This window comes from Serpula lacrymans, assembly GCF_000218685.1.
Source record: "Serpula lacrymans var. lacrymans S7.9 unplaced genomic scaffold SERLAscaffold_2, whole genome shotgun sequence".
NCBI classification, from domain to species: domain Eukaryota; kingdom Fungi; phylum Basidiomycota; class Agaricomycetes; order Boletales; family Serpulaceae; genus Serpula; species Serpula lacrymans.
Genome location: NW_006763291.1, coordinates 1330919 through 1349393, shown reverse-complemented (window position 1 = coordinate 1349393; position 18475 = coordinate 1330919). Strand labels below are relative to the sequence as shown.

Here is an 18475-nt window from a genome sequence, read left to right as displayed (position 1 = left end):
CTCACCAGGCGGTAGATGATGAGCATCTCAACGATCATAGCAGTATTACCTGCTTGTTTTCGACATCACCGACATGGCGAATGTTTCTCCTCTTGGCCCTATCAATCCAGGATCCATACCAGACTCGGAAGCTGAGCAAGAAAAATCAGCACCATGGATTGTTCGAAAGCTCGTGGGGGTGAGGGGTCAACTGGTTTGCGCTTTGGTGCTTGACGTTTTTGCTCATACGCGAGTCCTTTCACTTAGTCTATGACAGGGAGGATCGTTATGTCTTCCTACGAATCTCTAAGGGCTGCTGGGACCACAGTTGTCTGTTTATCACCGGCAAGTGATGATCCGTGCTTTGGTTGAAGATGAGAAAATTATTTCCAGCTATTGACCATCTATCAGTGGGGCGATTCTTCACCTTTGTTGTTACCTTGTCTACGTTTTCGCGATCTAGCAGTGCATGGTGTCGTGGTTGCGACGGTGAGGTTGTAGTAGTCTAATGCACCAATCAATCCTGATGCCTTGACAGGGGGGCGTGGCCGCCATTGCAGCTCCGGTGATGGGCCCCGTCTCCGATGCAGTTCTCTCTACTGTTGGTGATGGCATTCTTGTCGAGATGGGATTACACACTGGTTTCGAGCTGACTGCCAAAGCTGCTGATGATTTGATCGGCGACGGAGCAATCAAGAAAATGGTCCCATTGTACTCTACGAGACTGGAGACAACAAATGTCAAGACTATTTTGATCACTCTAAAATACAAGCACACCGTGGAAGACGCGTCGTTAGGATTTTTCAGGAGTAGCTTACACAAGTGAGTCAGCTGACTGAAACTCAGTGTTGTTGCTGCTTACTATAGTCTGCCTTGAAGAGACAACTCTCTGTTCTCAGTGGTAAAAGACTATTTTGGTATAGAGAAAGGGTGGTTTTCGCCTTATCTCTTCGCCAGCGGCCGCAGACCCATCATTCCCAGAACCGTGAAACCTGACGTCTTATTCTGCCACGGACCATTCCTCCCAGGTGAGATTGAATCGTTTTTACGTTATTATACTCGCTCAGAATCATATCACGTAGGTGATTACAAGGTGGGAGAAACTTTGCTGGCAGAGTCTGCATCAGTTATCACACTCTGCCCTGCTATTTCTCCTGAAGGCGTGACGGAAAAGCCCATTGCACATCATCATTCGCTGTCGATACCCGATCTTCCTTCTTTGACTCATTTCTCTCGTTCACGTACGCCTTCTCCGGAGCCGACATTGGCACCTCCGATATTGCCCCTCGCGCCGAGGAGGATAGTTATACTGGTACTAGGAATGAAACCCCACAGGCTTCTGTGGACGACAAGCGCTAGACCAAGTGAAAGCGTCATTCATTATCAGCTATTAAACGGCTGCCCCGCAATAGTCGTGCCTGCCAAGGTTGGCGCGCCATTGATAGCCTGGGATGGGCTTACGCTGGAGGATCTCTGGAAAGTAAGCCTGCCTAACGAGGGCGAAGTGGGTTTCGGGAAAGCTAGCACGAATACTACCTTCGTGGGAATTGTTAATGTTTTGTTTGAATATTTGGACTTATGCATTGACTGGGAACGGGTAATTATTCAAGGCGACGAATATGCCGACGAGAGCAAGCAAAATGAAGATGGCAAGAAGGCCTCTGTTTGGGATGCTTTAGCATTATTGGTTGCAGGAGCTGTAAGGAGTGGGAGGAGCAAGGAAGTGAAGAAAGAAGTGGACAAGGAGAGAAGCGGTATTGCAATGTGGCGAATTCCTTGAGAAATGATGTTCGCACTTGCAGTTTCGATGATCGAAGTAGCTTGGTACAGCCCTTTAAGCTTTTCTTGGCAGCAATATACTGATTTCGGTCCCAGTTGTCTATACCAGATATACCAGATTGAACAGTTTGGTGTGCACTTGATTGTCGTGATAATGCAGCGAATGTCTATCGATTCTTCTTGTGATGCTCTGCCACCTTAATCCAGCAACAAACATCAACGTTTAGCCTACGGGTCACGTCTGCCCAGTGCCATCTTATCATTGTCGTCGTGATTTACTCACGATACAACACTATGTCACTATGTCGATTGACTTAGGCTTAACAAATAGGTGATTAATCGCGCCGTATAAGCACAGGCGTGTCTAATTAGAGACCATCCATAGGTTTACTCATAGGTATATCATTCACAGGTTCTGTCGATCGAGATTGATTACTCTGCAACCCATGAGGCTCACAGACTTCCATGAACAGGCCCAAATGTTCATATGTGCTCTTATCAGGACATTTATATCCTTATCACGTGTGCTCGTCACGAGCAAAGGGCAGCCCCAGGCGATACTTAAGTATGCCTAGAAGAGGATTCCTTGTTCACAGACATATCTTGTATTCCATGGCTGACCTCCCACAAGCGATTCACCCTGATATCCTCCCCAGGCTTGACCCGGAGTATGTTGCTTTTCACAATATACATATAGCCCCTCGTGTTCCCCCGCACACTCTCCCTTGGGACCCAGCTATCCGCAATCACCCCGCGGTTCCTGGTGGTTCTCCAATCGTGAAAGTGGGAAGTGTGAGAGATTTCACTCTGGAAACATGCAAACTACGCGGGTTTACGCCAGAAGGTGGCGCCCCTACAGAAGGATGGCCCGTCTTGGTATATTTCCATGGTGGTATGTATCCTTGCATATATGGGAACCGTACAGCTGAATTTGTCGTCTGTATCTCCATAGGTGGGTGGACGCTTGGCAGTATCGATACCCAGAATGCATTTGCTGCCCGTCAATGTAAAGGTGAAAACACAAGTACCTTACAGTATGCCCCCCATCTAACAATGGTGTTGCAGACAACCAATGCCTTGTCGTGTGCGTTGACTACCGCCTGGCACCGGAAAACCCTTACCCTGCTGCGGTAGAGGATGCTGTTGCAGCTCTTGAGTGGGTGTATAATAAAGGTCCATCTGAGCTTCACGTGAATGTGCAGAAAATAGCTGTCGGTGGTTCCTCAAGGTAAACTCCATTCCGTGCGAAGTTCTCAAGAACTTACCCTGGGGGCCAGCGGCGGCAATTTAGCCGCTATAATAGCTTTAAAGGCCAGTCAGCTGACTCCTCCGATCCCTATCTTATTCCAATTACTTGTCGTTCGTGAGTGTACTCTGTCGTCAAATTTAATGGCTGGTGCGCTGATATCATACTGTCGCAGCTGTTACCGACAATACTGCGTCTACGTCAGGCGACCCGTATCCTTCCTGGCGAGAATGTCAGCACACCCCATGGCTGAATGTTGGGCGGATGATGTGGTTCCGTCACAACTATCTACCCAACGAAGAAGACTGGAACAAATGGGATAATTCCCCTATTTTTGCTCCAGATGACCTTCTTGCTAAGGCGCCAGCGGCATGGGTTGGAGTCACAGAACTCGACATCCTGAGAGATGAAGGGATTGCTTACGCTGAAAAGCTCAAGAGCGTAGGCGTACCGGTAGAGATACAACAGTATGAAGGCGCTCCTCATCCGATCATGGCTATGGATGGTACGTGATTCCTCCAGATTTCTGAGGGTTAGACCCGCGCTTATGTGCATGTTCTGAACGTCCTTTCGATCTGAATCAAAAGGGTAAGAGTCATCTCTATTTTTAATTATATATTGTTGTCTAAGCTGGGTGTATCTAGTGTCCTCAAAGTAGGCAGAAAGATGATGGACGACGCAGTGCGTGTAGTGGGTGAGGCCTTCAGGCAGTAGGCAGGGCAGGAAATACCGAAGTTCGCTCTTGCAGACAAATACCTTGTACTCAACATCCTGACCGTATTCTGAAAGGTTGGATGGTTTATCTAGGGAAATCAGGTGTACTTTTAACCACAGTGACTGAATAAATAAATAGGATATCCAGGATGTGTTTTTGGGAAGATTCTTTGCGTAAAGGTGCAATATTTGCATCGTGCGCTTCCCTGAAAGAACGTCGAACTGTTGACACAACTGGTAGCAGGTCTCAGGAAACACGCGGCGAAGGGATGTGGTAACGACATTCGAGTTGCAAGCCGCACCCACTGGCATGGTCTCCTGTCAATATCTAAGTTCAAGTTACCGGCAGCGAAACGCTTGGGAACTATACGCTACCAAGTTCTTCCAGACCGTACTATCAGCGACATTTGACAGGGAAAAGGATGAATGCTCGAGAATTGTGATGCTGAGAGCGCGATGATGATACGGTCTGAAGCATGGAAGCCCTGGCCCAAATTCGCGCCCAAATTCGCTTCCTCCAGATCTGGGGCTACATCGACCAAATTTATGATCAAGATATGACTGAAAAGTGACCTATGACACTGTATTGAGACCTCGTGCCCTCGATTCTGACCGCGTTTCAATAGGCCCGTACTTGATGTTGCGGCCAAGGAAGATGTCGGTACATGTGATTGGTGGAGGAATGCAGTAAGTAGGAGAGCACAGCCGCTCTCAGAAACCAAGGACAGCCCCAATCGAGGCATAGCTAAGGTGTTAGCCGGGATTGGTAAAATAAATAATTTCGTGGTTTGCTGAAACATTATAATTCACGGATGTATCCGTGGTGTGGCCAGCTGCTCCTTGCCTCCGAAATTATTCGCGCCTGGGGCTTCGTCACAGTCCACCGCCATCCTCGCCGCCTTTTACTGGTCCATCCTTGTCTTTTCTCGCTCTGGTACCTTCGGTTGCGCTCTCTTCCTATACTTGTCTCCTAGACTCTTTTTCTATATTTTCTGGTCTTTTGGTAAACAAATCTTATCCATCAATATCGAACTCAGTTCACAGCATCCCTCTCGAGTTGTGAATCGTCGTCTCCTTGTCCCTGCGAAATCAGTGCATTTGTCAAAATGGCTCCTTCGGCATCTGCGTCTTTAACAATTCCCACAATGTCTTATGCAGATCGCGCAAAGAAAGCACAAAATATCAGGTCTCCTAACGGTACCCAATACGTCGCTACTGCACATCATACTGTGACCCCCAGTACTGCCAGTGCATCGCGACCCAACGTCATGCCGTCATCTCCTCCCAGTACGTCAAAATCCAGCTTCACTGCAACAAGTGTAGAAAACGCTTCTAGCTTCCCTGGTCCTGCTTCTGAGTCAAAACTGTCATCACCTCCTGACGCTCCCAGGGGAAAAGATCCGAAGGAAGAATCATGTGGCAATCAAGGCACTACTGTTGTATCTTCATCGCATCTTACATCTCAGCCATCTCCCCAAAAGCCGACTCCTGCGGTGAACGTGTGGAATGTTCGCAAAGAGCAAATGGCCCAAGCTCAAATGCAGCACCGCCCTTCTCAGCCTCCGTCATCAACTGCACTTAAGCCTGCGCCGCGTCAGCCAGTAGCAAACGCTCCTTCGTCAGGATCTCGGAGAACACCTGAAAGTACTCCCGTTCAAACAGACTTTTCTCATCCTCCTCATATCCCTCAGAATAACGAGCAGTCCGCGGCTCCCATAAATGGCGCTGTTGTGGTGGCAACTGATGAGGATGAAGATCCTTTCGTAGTGCGCGTTCCTCCAAGGTTGCAGCGCAAACCATCGCCGCCTGGATCTATTTCCCTACCGGCAATGGACGACAGAGAAAACTGGCCCGAAGTGGGCAAATCAGTGTCATCTACTGCAGCTCATTCTCATCATAGTACGCCTGGTGTAGAAAAGGTCTTGGAATTCAAAAACGAGAGCGATAGTAGCAAGGATGCCGACCGTGTGTCTAATCAAAATGCAGTGCCTCGAAAGGGTACGTTCTTTACTACTTACTTTTTTCTTTGCCATCCTTCTCCCTTCGACATAATTCCTTTCCCACTCATGATCGTTTATGTGTGCATAGAAGTATATACTAATCATCTCGCATTCGATGTGTTCCCGCTGCCCATATAACAGGTGAAAAACCTAAATGGATACAAATCCCCCCTGAGGAACTTCAAGCTACTGCTGATTCTATGCGTAGTTCGAATCGTCATGTACGCAATCATTCACAGCCGGCACAACACTCTCAACCGGGCTCTAATACGCGCAAGCATCAGGCCTCTTCATCAGGATCAGGATCGGGACAGATTTCTCGTGGACAGAGTAGGAGTCACTCTGGCCGCAACTCTATATCACACTCAACTACTCAATCTCGAGGGCAAAGTCGTGGAGGTAGTTTGCAGTCAAGTCCACGGCTGCAAGCGCAAGGCAGACGGCTACCAGATGATGAAGTTGCTCACCAGATCGCTTATGGCATCGACGTTACAAGTCAAGCGCACAAAACATCAGGCTCATCTACGCCGTACATTAACGTAGGCCATACAAGTTATCCTGCATATGTCATACCTCCAAGCATTCGTGGGACTGCAGAAAATGGAGTAACCTACTATCCGACGCCCCCGCCCCCATCTATCCAAGCCATTCAGCAGCCTCCTTACACATACACTTCAAGCTCTCCGATGCATACTTTATACTCTCTTCCCATTCCAGCTTATACTGGCCATAGTCCTGGCTCTCACTCTCCATCAGATATTGGACGAAGTGGTTACACTGGTGCTGGGACATCTTACACAATGTATTCGCAATATGGCCCCTACGGTTATGGTCAGCCGTATATACCGTGGAATGATCATTCACATGCCTTAGCACACGAACATCAGACACATTTTACTCAGTCCCATCATCAGCTTTCATCTGAAGTTCCGATATACGATAAGCCAGAGACTTTGCCTCGGCCAACCATCGTATCTCCCTCCTCATCGAAAGAGGCATCACAGCATACTTCATGGCAAGGAGATTCGAGCTCAGGTCAACCACCTGTGGAGGATACACAAAAACAAGAAGATTCATTAACTGAAAAGCAGCGCAGTGCTAAAGAGGTCATTTTTGGCAGTATAGGATTCTCGGATGCTGACGACAGCGACTCGTCCGCTCTCGAAGAAAAAGAGGCGTTGGCAGGGAAAGATGCACCGCAGGCGGTGAAAGCCAACGAAGGCCTTTGCGGATTCTCCATTGGTGTGGCCCCTGGGGAGTCGGTTCCGTATCGCTCTAAACCTTCCAAAAGGTCTGCGAAGAACAGGACTGGAGCGGAGATCAATGGACGGCCCGGAGTCAATACTACGAATGGTAATATTCAGGACCCATCCAACCATATTCAAGAGAGCGAAAATCCGAATGAAAATGCTACTGACATGAAAGATGAAGAAGAACTAGATAGTTCCCTTGCAGTCGAGACGAAGTGGAAATTTGGCACAATTGGCTCTTCAGGACACGACGACAAAGCTTCGGTGCCGCCAGGGCAGCCAGAACCTGACGATAATGTGGCACCGAGTGGGGCACAGCCACCAGATGAAACACGATCACAAAATACATACCCCTATGACGGTGTCATAAACGTGCCAGTTGAACTCCAGGATGTTGCGGCGAATCCGCCCGCAGAGAACGGGATTTCAACGCAGATCGCGGGTCCTAGCGCGGCTGATATTCCCGGTTCGTCCTTCGAAGGTGCAAGAAACCGTACCAATGCTGTAGATGAATGGCAGGTTAGAGATTTTGGGTATGGTTTTGGGAACGTCAGCAATGCGTCCGCATCCAATCAGCAGGAGAAAGCAGGGAAAGATTGGGACAGAGGAAGGGGCAGAGATAATAATATGAGAGACCGAGACTGGGAGAGAGACAGGGCGTTCGGGCGACCTCGGAGAGGATCTTTTGGAGGCCCAGGCTATGATAGAGGTCGCAGGGGAAGAGGCTTTGGAGGGCGTGGTTTCAATGGCAGAGGTTTCGGTCGTGGAGGCTATCAATCTCATCAACATCAAAGACCAAATTCTTTCCCCTTGGTGTCCCCACCTCAGTTTAGTGGTATACCAGTTTCCTCTGATCATCTTGGCCCATACGTACATGGAGGGCACCAAATGGCTTATTTACCGGCATACGATTCTTATCCGTCTCATATTCCAGCCGTTCCTCAGCCCGGGCCACCAGTACCTCTTCCATTGTCTGCCTTACCCTTCGTGTTAGATCCCACGAGGTCGTACCTTCTTGGACAGCTTGAATACTATCTCAGCCCTCAAAACTTGGCGCAAGACTTCTTCCTGAGGCAGCGTGTAAGATTATTCCATTGGTCCTGTTTTTTTTCGCTCTTACTAATTTAATTTGTAGATGGACAGCCGTGGATGGATATCCATCGCGCTGATCGCTTCTTTCAACAGGGTTAGGCAGCTAACAACCGACTTACACCTTGTGAAGGACGTACTCAGTTTATCAAGTTTTGCGGAGGTTAAAGATGATTGGGTTCGTATGAGAGGGGGGCAATGGGAGCCATTCGTCCTTCCTACTGCACACACGAGTGTTGTCGAGCCTCTTATCCACGAAGCAACTCAAGATGTAGTACAATTTGAACCGCCGGAAGCAGAGGAGGAATCACAAGTGACAGACGGTGAAGCAGAGGAATGTGATGGCGATGGGGAAGATGACGAGGAGGAAGAAGTTGAATTCGTTATTGGTCAAGAAGCAGCAGGCTCGTGGACACCAGAACGGCAACCCCAGTCGAGTTAAATGCAACTCGGACATTCAGAGCAACCTACATAGTTCCACATGTCATACGGTCCTAGTCACATGGAAGACTTATCAAGTCACCACTTACATCCTTCGCTCGTTACAGGCAACTACACGCCAGATTATTCTCTTTCCTGCAATATCTTATACTTTCACCTTTTTGCTGCAATTATTCATGGTTCTCGGATTTGTGCCGCTATTACTAAGGTTTTGTCCAGTACCCATCTTTTACCACAAGACTCTGTCTCTCAGCTACATGACAAACGTCAGCACATCCGGCTTGATCAACCAAATTTGGTACCATATGTGTCATCCCCGTGGTTGTTTTCGCTATCATCTGAACGTACGCATTCTTTCCTTTAGTACTACATGATCACACTTGTTTTCCTGAGGGCTCTTGTCCACTGTGTTTACCCTTCAAGAGCAAGTTGTGCCCGATAGGCTGAGGCTTCCTATAGTTCAAGTTCGAAACTGGTGCAGCTTTGAAAGTAGCACGGTTGCTACACTACTTGATGCTTTTAAACTTCCAAAGGCCTTGTGCTATTTCTGACAGGTGACGTTAACATTACGAATAAATACTTATGCCGCAAATTTTCTGCAACGCGGTGCACCAGCTTACTGAAACTATTGACACTAGGCACCTTACTAGGCACAGAGAAAAGTTACAGTGATTTCTGTAAAAGCTGAGGTATTTAAAAGAGACATGGATTTGAATTGTGTTACGTACACGGTGACATATCCCGATCTGGACCGTGGTCCAGCAAATAAAGCGGATCAGCACACCGACCCGCATCCCTTGTATCCAGTCAATTACACGCCCAAAAGTGGTAAATATCTTTTTAGAATAATGCGAAAAGGGTAACTGGGATAACTCACAGAGACGGTTCCAGGCTACTCTGTACAACCTTACAATATAATTTGGAATTTATACGATTGGCCCAGCCATACGACGAACAACTGGACTATTTATAAGTTATGTTGGGTGTATTGTACCGGTATCCAGTAGATCCAAATTGGATGCCCACGGGTTATACGCCAGCAGACATAGAGCATAGCTCTTGCGAGAGATATCTGTGAGACATCTGAGGTTGTATATACATAATATATCATCTGAACATAGAACATAGCTCTTGTGGGAGATATGTTTGAGGTTTTATATACACAATATATCGTCTCAATATCTCGCGGACAAGAGCAGGGTCTGCCATGTTCAAGTTTTTCTATAGGTATTTTTTTTGATTCAGTTATGAGCACAACCGTTTTATGGAAAACCGACAACAAAACTATTTCATCAATGACAGCGAACAGAATTACAACACTACAACTGATTCACTAGATACCAAGTATACATATAATAAAACTAAGTGAAACTCAGCTGCTGCCCGAGAGGCTATAGAAACGACTGAGGTATTCCTATACTAAACCCCCTACTACTTATAGTCGGAGGTGCTACTCGCTACTGTAAGGACCGTTTTATCATTTCCTTATCTTCTCTATGTCTTGGTTCTCGAACGCTGTCGATGATGAGAACTGTTGTTAGAAAACCACACACAAAAAAACAAACTAACACACAATCCTCCCAGATTCCACGGAACTTGTTTATGGGCTTTGCCTCCCAGAACAGTGGGTGCTCTGGTTGTTCGTGGGGTGGTATATATGAGGATCCTTCAAAGTAAAACCCAGTGATGTATGAGTGTGGGTTTTGAGGAGGAGGGATAGTTGAATTGATAGAAGATAGGGGCTTAGTGACGAGTATAGATGAGCACTACCTTGCTAATTGTAGCACAAGGTAGGTTTGAGAACGACGAGGATGACGAGGTGACAAGGTTCCCAGTGATAGCAGGCTTCTGACACACAAACTGTAGTGCTCAGAAGGACTCTAATCGAAAGGGATGACAATCACTTTCAAAAAGTGACGAGTGACAATGACAGCAGTTAACAGTGGTAGAAGTGGGAAGTGTTGTGACCACACTGGATCACAAGTAGCAGAGTAGTGAACTTGAGAGTAGAGAAGAAGTCTGGATTGGATTTCTTGTTGTTTTTTTACAAGGTAAAATACAGGGGTTTATATAGTAAAAGAAAAGTAGGCTATGCACAGTATAGCTGTGCAAAAAGAATGAGAAAGAATATGAAGGAAGGAATGTACGCTGACGAATCCTGCGTAGGTAGTACAGGATAAGATTGTCAAAAAAAAGGAAAAGAAAGGGATAGAACAATAAATGCTGTGAGTAATGTCACAGGTTTGTACAGCCATAAAGTAAAGTCCAATAGCAAAAAGAGAGCAGGAAAATCATGATGTCATGGGAAGATGCAGTAAAAAAGGGCAAGGCAAAACACTATCAGTATCAACACAGTTCCTTTATTGTCAGTCAGGCATTCTAAAAAATATGTGTCCATAAAAATGATTCAAAATCAAAAATAATTGCACTGTAAATGAATGTTCTGCTGAAGAAAAAGAAACTGGAGCCACCGGTCCACCACCTAGTCCAAATCCGACAGTTCCATGGCCTTACCAATGGACTGGTTGTGTTGGACCACCTGATCAAACGAGGGAGGGAGAGGAGTAGTTCCAATTTGGAACAAGTGAGTCCCAGGCAGCGTGTGGTAGGTGTAGCTGTAGCGAAGACGATGGACAAAAGATAAGTGTACCCAAGTGAATGGGACAGCGATGAACATGGGCGACGCAAGGGGATGAACCTTCTCCAGCTCAAAAACTACCCACCCACGCTCCAACCAGGCAAGACGAGCGGCCGATGTTTTGATAGTATATGATGGCAGATCGACATCATGAAGATGGACCTGTTGCCCTATTTGGACCGGCTGCCGGGGCTTTGCTGATATCAGCAGTGGCATGTGGTAGTCAACGGATTGGCGACGGAAGCGGATAGGAAGTGGTGACATCAGAAATGGTGGGGGTGCAAATAAGATGAGGAGGAGGAGGGTGGAGGTGACGAAAAAGTGGATTAGAATGGGGATCCAGAAACGACCGTCAGGTGAGAATAAAAAGGAGAGGAAGGGGCCCATGGTGGGGCTAGGCAAAGGAAGGGGAGTAAGGGAAACGACAAAAGCGAGGGCGCAATGCAATGTGTAGCCAGTGGCGACGTGAAAATTTGCCGAAATGCCGAAATGCGGAAAGTACCGGATGGAAAAGCAAAGGTGAGTGTGACTGGATTGCCTAATAGAGGTGGTGCTGATCAGCCACAAGTTCAAAAAGGGCAATATTAATTACTATTCCACGTGGCACTGTGCCTGTGTGGCGCAAAGGCGAGTCTTTTTGAATATTCGCTTCATTATTGACACCTGTCCATGCTACCAATCAACTTTGGTGCATGACAACAGCACCCAGACAGGTGACATATATTTTAAGCTCCTTGATATCAAAGCCAGTTTAGTCCAGAAAGAAGTCTCACTAGAGGCGTCTGTCCTTGAAGAGGCAGAGAAGCAGCTTTTAACAAAGGATTTTGAGGTAGTGGATATAACCATGGTTTCTCTACGAAGTGTACTGACTTTAATGTGAAGCTTGGACTGAAGATACGCTTTACAGGGTGTTTACTGTCCCCGGATATTACAGTGTATGTGTCTGAGACACAGGATCATGTTCTGGTATAGTTATTCTCTTCTTTCTTGCACTTTTTGTGATGTTGGTCATCTAGATTCTCCTGCAAGACCATTGTGACCTTTTCAAAATCTCAAAAGTGTTCTTTCAGGACTCTCAGCTACGACTTCATCTAGGAAAGCTTGTAACCAAGTTACTATCAAGCATTCGTGGCACATTTAAAACAGGGGCAAGTTATATTTCATTTCCAAAATCAAACCTCAGCTGAACCAATTAATAGTTAATTACGTCTATCATTGGCCATACCTCCATTATCAAGGTCGTTAAATCATTGGCACACCATGGGATAGAGATTGACTCATCTCATTGGACTAGGTTTGCATTACTGGTATGACAATTTATTTATTTGTGTATCCCAGTTTGATGCAGCCCCAGTGTCATTGTCTTCACATCTTCCTCCTTGGTGTGTCTGACTATGATAAAGTTGATCCGGACATTATATTTTCACCTTTCCTTATTCCCCATCTTCCAAAAGACCTTCGCAAAAAGATTGAGGACGAGCTCAACATTGACATTGAGTTATTGGAGGCTGGGATGTATGGTGAAGACCTAGACGCCGATGAAATTGACAAAGAGGGACCGTATCTCAACAATGGTAACAATGTCCAAGACAAGTATCACAATCATATGCGTGGGCTTGACAGTGGGAGCGACAAGGATGGGGAGGGAGAATATGTCGATGCATTTGGTAATCCTCTGGATGTGTTTGGCAATCCTATGGATGATGAGGAAGCAGATGCACCAGGTGAGCATAATGACCATGATGAGATTAATTCTGGTGGCAGACATGAACGTGGCAATCGGGGAGATGATGTACATGAGAACAAAGAGCTGCCCAAAGCCGAAGTCAAGGAAATCAAAAACTTAGACTTTGGCCTTGGAAATGAGCCTGCACTCTGGTCCAAAGGCAAATTCTGGAACTTTGTCGACTACTTGCTCAACAAGAAGCGTACGCAGGCAAAAACAAGGGCAGATAGCGAAGATGGAGAAGACTATGAGAGTGAATATTGTCGGTATGTACCACAAGGATGATATTTCTTTCAATACTCATGTATGGAACAGGGATATGGTCGATTGTTTCCAAATGGATCTTCAGGAATTCCCCAGACAAAGGAAGGTTCTCAATCTTGCGAAAGCCTTGCAGCCTCCCTGGCAGAATACCATTCAGAAGAAACTTGTATGGTGAATTCATTAGAGGATACTTCATCTATGAGTCAGTTTCTATGATCATTTTAGTCCTGTTTTTGAGTGTAGTATATTAGTACCCATTGATAGTTGCAGACATTATAAAAATCAGGAATTTTCTTTATACAATATGCATATAGTCAAAGATGGTCGAGATATATTTGCCAGGTAGATCATATATCAACTAGTCAATATGACATCTATATACGCACACGTAGGCAACTTGCATATCTGACACAAAGCATAGGATATGTCTTTCCTCAGATATAGAATATATATCTCACCAACTATGTAGTCTCGAGATAGCACGGCAACATAATCTGTAACCCCCCAACACGATACGGGGTGAACACTTTGACGTGATCGTGCAGAGACCAATTTGGTCTTGTCCCAGTGTGCCATGGCGATACCGATGGCATGAAAAACTATTATTTATTTTCTTTACAGCGCGAAGACCATATGCCGAAATCCAACCGACATTAGTCATAGCCTCGCCATTCTTTATATCGGTACGATATATCCCACTTTTTGGCGTGTAGCCCCAAGCAGCGCGAATCTCGCGAACATAACAACCACGCTGTGTACGCATTGTCAGAAGGTTAAAATATGTCTTCGAATCAACCGCCATGGCACTCGTATCCCACAAGATTTGCGGAGTTTCAGGTTCGTAGACGAAATATCCTTTAGCGTGTCGTAAGTCTGCACTATAGCTTAGCCGCGAATATATGCGATGCGATGGTTTGAGTCCGAGTCGTCAGGCTCACACTATTACTAACCTAGCCCATCTACATAATTTTATCGCTCTTCATCGCAGTCTCGTAAATCTCAATCTTTCGGTCCTTTCTCTCCTTTCATCCTCTCCTTGTCGCAAGTCCGTCTAACTGGATCGGTTTGAACCGTCAGCCGCATCCCAAGCATTCTACAACACCCTATCTTGACCGTACCCGTTTATGTCGCGACATTTGCTTTCAAAGTCGCATGATTCCGCCTGGCCTCCACCTCCTCCTGCTCATGAATCTGATTCCGAGAAGCAGATTCGTCTCGAGGATGAGCGAAAGGCTAGAATAGTCAGCGAATCGATTGACCGTTCTATTGAACTAGAAAAGTCGGAGAAGCAAAAGCATCGAGCACAGATTAAAATACTCGTCCTAGGTGAGATGTTCTTTTGGGCTCCTTGTTGCACGTGCTTAGGCCCAAAACACATCCCGTGATTCCCAGGTCAATCAGAATCTGGAAAATCAACAATACTCAAAAACTTCCACTTGTACTTCCACCCACAGGCTTTCCAGTCTGATCTCAGTGCATGGAGAGCTGTAATTCGATTCAACCTAATCCGTTCTGTAAATTGTATTCTCGATCTTCTGGACAACAAAGGATCTCGGCCATCGAGTACAGACTCTGCTTCAAAAGCCATCTCAGACCATCTCCGCCGTCTAGCTCTTAGGCTAGCACCTTTGCGCCACGTAGAGAATTTGTTATTGCGACGACATTCTGCTTCGGGACCCGTTTCGGGAGATGAAGGGAATTCATTTCCGACTCGTGGCGGTGCATCCATAGACTCGCCTCTCTATACAGGCTGGAAAGCACTTTCAAAATTTAAACGCTCATCCGAGTCTAATGTGTTCGGCGTGGATGACGTAGACGATTCTCAAAGAGTTATAGAGGCTTGCAAGGATGACATCGTGTCGTTATGGGCAAACGAAAGTATTCAGGCTACTTTAAAAACCCGGAGCATCGCATTGGAAGAACAGTCGGGCTTGTCAGTTTGTTTGACAGATTATCCTGATAGTCGATGACGCTGACAGTAAACAGCTTTCTACCTGATGCGGGTCGCGTTGCTGCTCACGATTATATGCCAACCACTAGTAAGTTATCTCTTGAAAGTCTCGAGTGACTTGTAATAACAAGACTTGTTAGATGACATTCTTCGGGCACGATTGCCAACCAGTGGCGTCGAAGAGCATCGGATAGTCATCAACGAAGGTACGATTTCTCTATCCATTTTTTCGGCAATTTTTTTTGATCACCGTGACCTGTGTCTAGGGTCTGGCCATGGGAAAGACTGGTTGTTTTATGACGTTGGGGGTGCCGGCGGACAACGAGGTGCGCTTAATTTATGTCCCGTTGAAGTATTGAATAATAATAGATGTTTTAATCAGCTGTTTGGGCGCCTTTTGTTGATGATGGTATTGAACTTTGTGTGTTTGCATTGAGGGAATGTTCTTTACTGATATGGTATTTTAAGTCAAAGTGGTAATATTCCTTGCGCCAATTTGTGCTTTCGACCAGCCTCTGGACGACGATCCGAGAACAAACCGACTAGTAAGTTCATTCAACTAACATCTATTATTGCTTTAAAATCTGATGAAATCGTATTGTATCAGACTGCTGTATTCGATTCGTGGAAATCAGTGTGTGGCAACCAGCTTCTTTCTGAAGTCCACTTCATCCTGCTTCTCAATAAATGCGATATCTTGGATAAGAAATTGAAATCTGGTGTTCCATTTGCCAAATATGTTTCATCGTATCGAGATGCTAACGACACACGTTCTGTCACCAAATGTGAGCAGCTCTCTCAATAAGCTGTCGCGCGCCGAAAATCAATGGTTTACAGATCTTGATCGCAAATTTGAACACATCCACAAAACCATCTCTCCTTCACCGCGAAAGCTCTACACCCACATAACTTGCGCAATTGTAAGTACCCGTATACCTCAATGATCCTTGTTCATTTATGTTTTCCAGAATGCCAAAACGACAGCAACCGTGATCAAACGCAGTGAGTCGTTCTCATTCTTATCCGTGGTCTGAATCTGATAACCTACAACAGTCCAGGAAGGTGCTCTCTTGCATAATCTTCTCACCGCCGGATATCTTTGACCATACATTTTCCTTGTTACTTCCGTATACTATACCTGCTCCTGTGCACTGGAGGCCACGAGGACACTGGATACCGATACCTTAATATCAATTAATATTCCCTCGCACTGACACTTGAGCAGTCAAGTGTTAGCACTACATCGAGGTTGTTGTATGTTGCATAATTCTGTAGACCAGGATATGCCACTATGCTATAAGCTGACTGACTGATATATATATGATTCCATCACTGCGTTTTCGAAGCAAGTTTTCAAGTGTTCCTGGTTTTTTTCTGAATCATCAATGATTTCTAACCCTAAACTCGTTGTTGGGGCCATGTCCATATTGTGCAAGTGTGTGGCGCCTGCGCCGCAGTTACGAGAATATAAAGAACGCTGTGCAAAACGCTTGGGCTTTTCACTTGCTCAACATCTTCACCATGGTTAAGACTTCCGATGTCCTTCTCATTCTCGTCAGTAGCACTCTCACCAACGCATTATATTGTGACAGTGGTCAGCTTAACACTTTACCGTGTCTTTAGGTCGCCATCCTGTTTCCTCCAGCTTCAGTAGCATTCATCACTGGGTGTAGCTGTGACTTGCTTATCAACATCCTCCTCACCATGTATGTTATCCTGTCTCAAATGTCAGAAGTGGTAGATGCTGACAAGCCGATAGTCTTGGTTACTTCCCAGGACATATAGTATGGTTGACTTTCTACATACATTTAGCGCCCTTGCTCATCTGTTATTCTGTAGCATGCATTGCTGGCTAATCTACAAGAAAATGAAAGCAGAAGAACGCTATGGAAGGGGTGGTTTCTTGTGTGCGTATTACATATTGGGCACTGCTTTTACATGTTCTGATGAACTCTTATCTTTCTCTTTCTTTCTGCAGACACTGGGAACGGCCAATACGCACCACTAAACCAGGGCGGCTACAATCAAGGCTACGTGCCAGGCCAGGTGAACTACGGTGCTACGAATTGATGATACCAAGTGGCTTAAAGACTAGACCGTTGTTTCATCTTTGGGTGTCTGCGATTCTCTTGGTGTTCTGCGCCCGTCGCCTGAATGTATATGTATTCTATGTTAACTTGTGATGAAAAATTGTACTGGATATTTACTTTGAACAGGATTGATCGGAGTTGGACTGAGAATGCAATGATTAAACCATTTTGGCCTCCACCATCATGCGCCCGAAGTCATCGAGGCTCATTGACTTGTCAGGCGAGGAAGAAAACGTCTCGAGCATTTCAACAATCTTAGGTTGAGGCGCCCCAGTATTAAAATGAATGAAATAAATGTACAGAGCTGGTTGTGACTTACATCTTCAGCTTTCAATTTTTCCTTTAGCATTTTTGCGACTCGCGTGATGTCTTTGATCATGATCTTTTGTTGGTCTAAATCCGTGTCTGGAACGTCAGGGAAAATTAAAGAAAATGCCTCGCGGCATTCGTGTTTCTGGTGGGAATTCAGTTGACGTGGGTCCTCATTGTCAAAGTGCGGTAGTGATGATCTCGAGGCCCTAGATTTGTGGGACTGCTTGCGCGAAGTAGATGCAACACCCTCCAGATACTCCTCATCGGACCCAGATACGTTGCTGAACTCATCTTCGTCTGACATGCGATAGTCCTCGCCATCATCATCTGCATCCCCAGGAGCAAAGTCTTCGTCCAGACCAATGTCTGCAGTATTCAGATCGTCTTCGTTATCTTGTTCCTGTTCAAGAAGCACAGTGCAAACCGCCCTCCAGTCTTTCCTACTAACCCCTTCCTCGTTAGAGCGCGCTCCCCAGCCGGAAGCAGCCTGACGGAACACAGAAAGCACTTCTTCATCGGCAGGCACATCGAGAAGCTGTAGAGCATGCGGGACGGATGACAACGGTATACGAAACTCAAGAGCTTCGGTCTCAAGGTTGATATTTTTGGCGGGGTCTTGGTCGTCGATCGCTAGTTCACTCCCATCAGAAACTTCATCGACTAAAAATCCTCCCGGCTCGATGTCTTCTGGTATGAAACCGCCAGCATCCTCTATCACAAAACCGCCTGGTTCTATGGCGTGGTCTACTTTTCTTCTTTTGCGAGGGTGCTGTTTGGGAGTAGCACCGGAGGCTTCGTCGAAGGCATCGTCTATGCGACGTCTTACGTGCCTGGAAAGAGCAGCAAAAGTCGTATCGTCGACTGGATTTTCTACGTCTGTCGCGGGAGTCATGGCGATGCCAGGGGTCGAGTTATAATTTTCGAAATTATTTCAGTAGATATAGTTCCCAAATTTGATACAGGCCGTCAGACAGCGTGTATGTTTGTTGAGCGTTA

At 46.1% G+C, this 18475-nt stretch overlaps 8 protein-coding genes across 8 annotated transcripts; 6 read left to right on the top strand and 2 right to left on the bottom strand.

Annotated features, from left to right (window-relative positions):
* Positions 1–252: 252 nt before the first annotated feature.
* Positions 253–1803, top strand: SERLADRAFT_359434 (uncharacterized protein; the record flags this gene model as incomplete). Its single annotated transcript, XM_007313525.1, has 5 exons — positions 253–324; positions 391–468; positions 518–801; positions 859–1007; positions 1062–1803. 5 exons carry the CDS (start codon positions 268–270, stop codon positions 1757–1759), a joined length of 1266 nt encoding a protein of 421 aa, XP_007313587.1.
* A 567-nt stretch (positions 1804–2370) lies between these two features.
* On the top strand, positions 2371–3517 carry SERLADRAFT_365364 (uncharacterized protein; the record flags this gene model as incomplete). Its single annotated transcript, XM_007313524.1, has 5 exons — positions 2371–2650; positions 2711–2770; positions 2824–2986; positions 3036–3121; positions 3180–3517. The coding sequence occupies 5 exons, from the start codon at positions 2371–2373 to the stop codon at positions 3515–3517; spliced, it is 927 nt and encodes a 308-aa protein (XP_007313586.1).
* A 296-nt stretch (positions 3518–3813) lies between these two features.
* SERLADRAFT_378064 (uncharacterized protein) lies at positions 3814–4194 on the bottom strand (the record flags this gene model as incomplete). Its single annotated transcript, XM_007313523.1, has 2 exons — positions 3814–4036; positions 4094–4194. A coding segment is annotated over one exon (192 nt), but the record flags the coding sequence as incomplete, so codon positions are not given.
* Positions 4195–8103: 3909 nt separating this feature from the next.
* Positions 8104–8808, top strand: SERLADRAFT_378060 (uncharacterized protein; the record flags this gene model as incomplete). Its single annotated transcript, XM_007313522.1, has 1 exon — positions 8104–8808. One exon carries the CDS (start codon positions 8104–8106, stop codon positions 8497–8499), a length of 396 nt encoding a protein of 131 aa, XP_007313584.1.
* A 3670-nt stretch (positions 8809–12478) lies between these two features.
* SERLADRAFT_405382 (uncharacterized protein) lies at positions 12479–13301 on the top strand (the record flags this gene model as incomplete). The annotated part of the gene is made up of 3 exons (XM_007313521.1): positions 12479–12518; positions 12540–13128; positions 13178–13301. The coding sequence occupies 3 exons, from the start codon at positions 12479–12481 to the stop codon at positions 13299–13301; spliced, it is 753 nt and encodes a 250-aa protein (XP_007313583.1).
* Positions 13302–14250: 949 nt separating this feature from the next.
* On the top strand, positions 14251–16409 carry SERLADRAFT_359432 (uncharacterized protein; the record flags this gene model as incomplete). The annotated part of the gene is made up of 11 exons (XM_007313520.1): positions 14251–14452; positions 14519–15059; positions 15113–15165; positions 15218–15283; positions 15344–15403; positions 15460–15486; positions 15546–15622; positions 15685–15862; positions 15915–15997; positions 16046–16079; positions 16131–16409. 11 exons carry the CDS (start codon positions 14251–14253, stop codon positions 16178–16180), a joined length of 1371 nt encoding a protein of 456 aa, XP_007313582.1.
* A 189-nt stretch (positions 16410–16598) lies between these two features.
* Positions 16599–17147, top strand: SERLADRAFT_365361 (uncharacterized protein; the record flags this gene model as incomplete). The annotated part of the gene is made up of 4 exons (XM_007313519.1): positions 16599–16631; positions 16701–16783; positions 16917–16984; positions 17056–17147. The coding sequence occupies 4 exons, from the start codon at positions 16599–16601 to the stop codon at positions 17145–17147; spliced, it is 276 nt and encodes a 91-aa protein (XP_007313581.1).
* Positions 17148–17325: 178 nt separating this feature from the next.
* On the bottom strand, positions 17326–18371 carry SERLADRAFT_405380 (uncharacterized protein; the record flags this gene model as incomplete). Its single annotated transcript, XM_007313518.1, has 2 exons — positions 17326–17421; positions 17487–18371. The coding sequence occupies 2 exons, from the start codon at positions 18369–18371 to the stop codon at positions 17326–17328; spliced, it is 981 nt and encodes a 326-aa protein (XP_007313580.1).
* Positions 18372–18475: the final 104 nt, after the last annotated feature.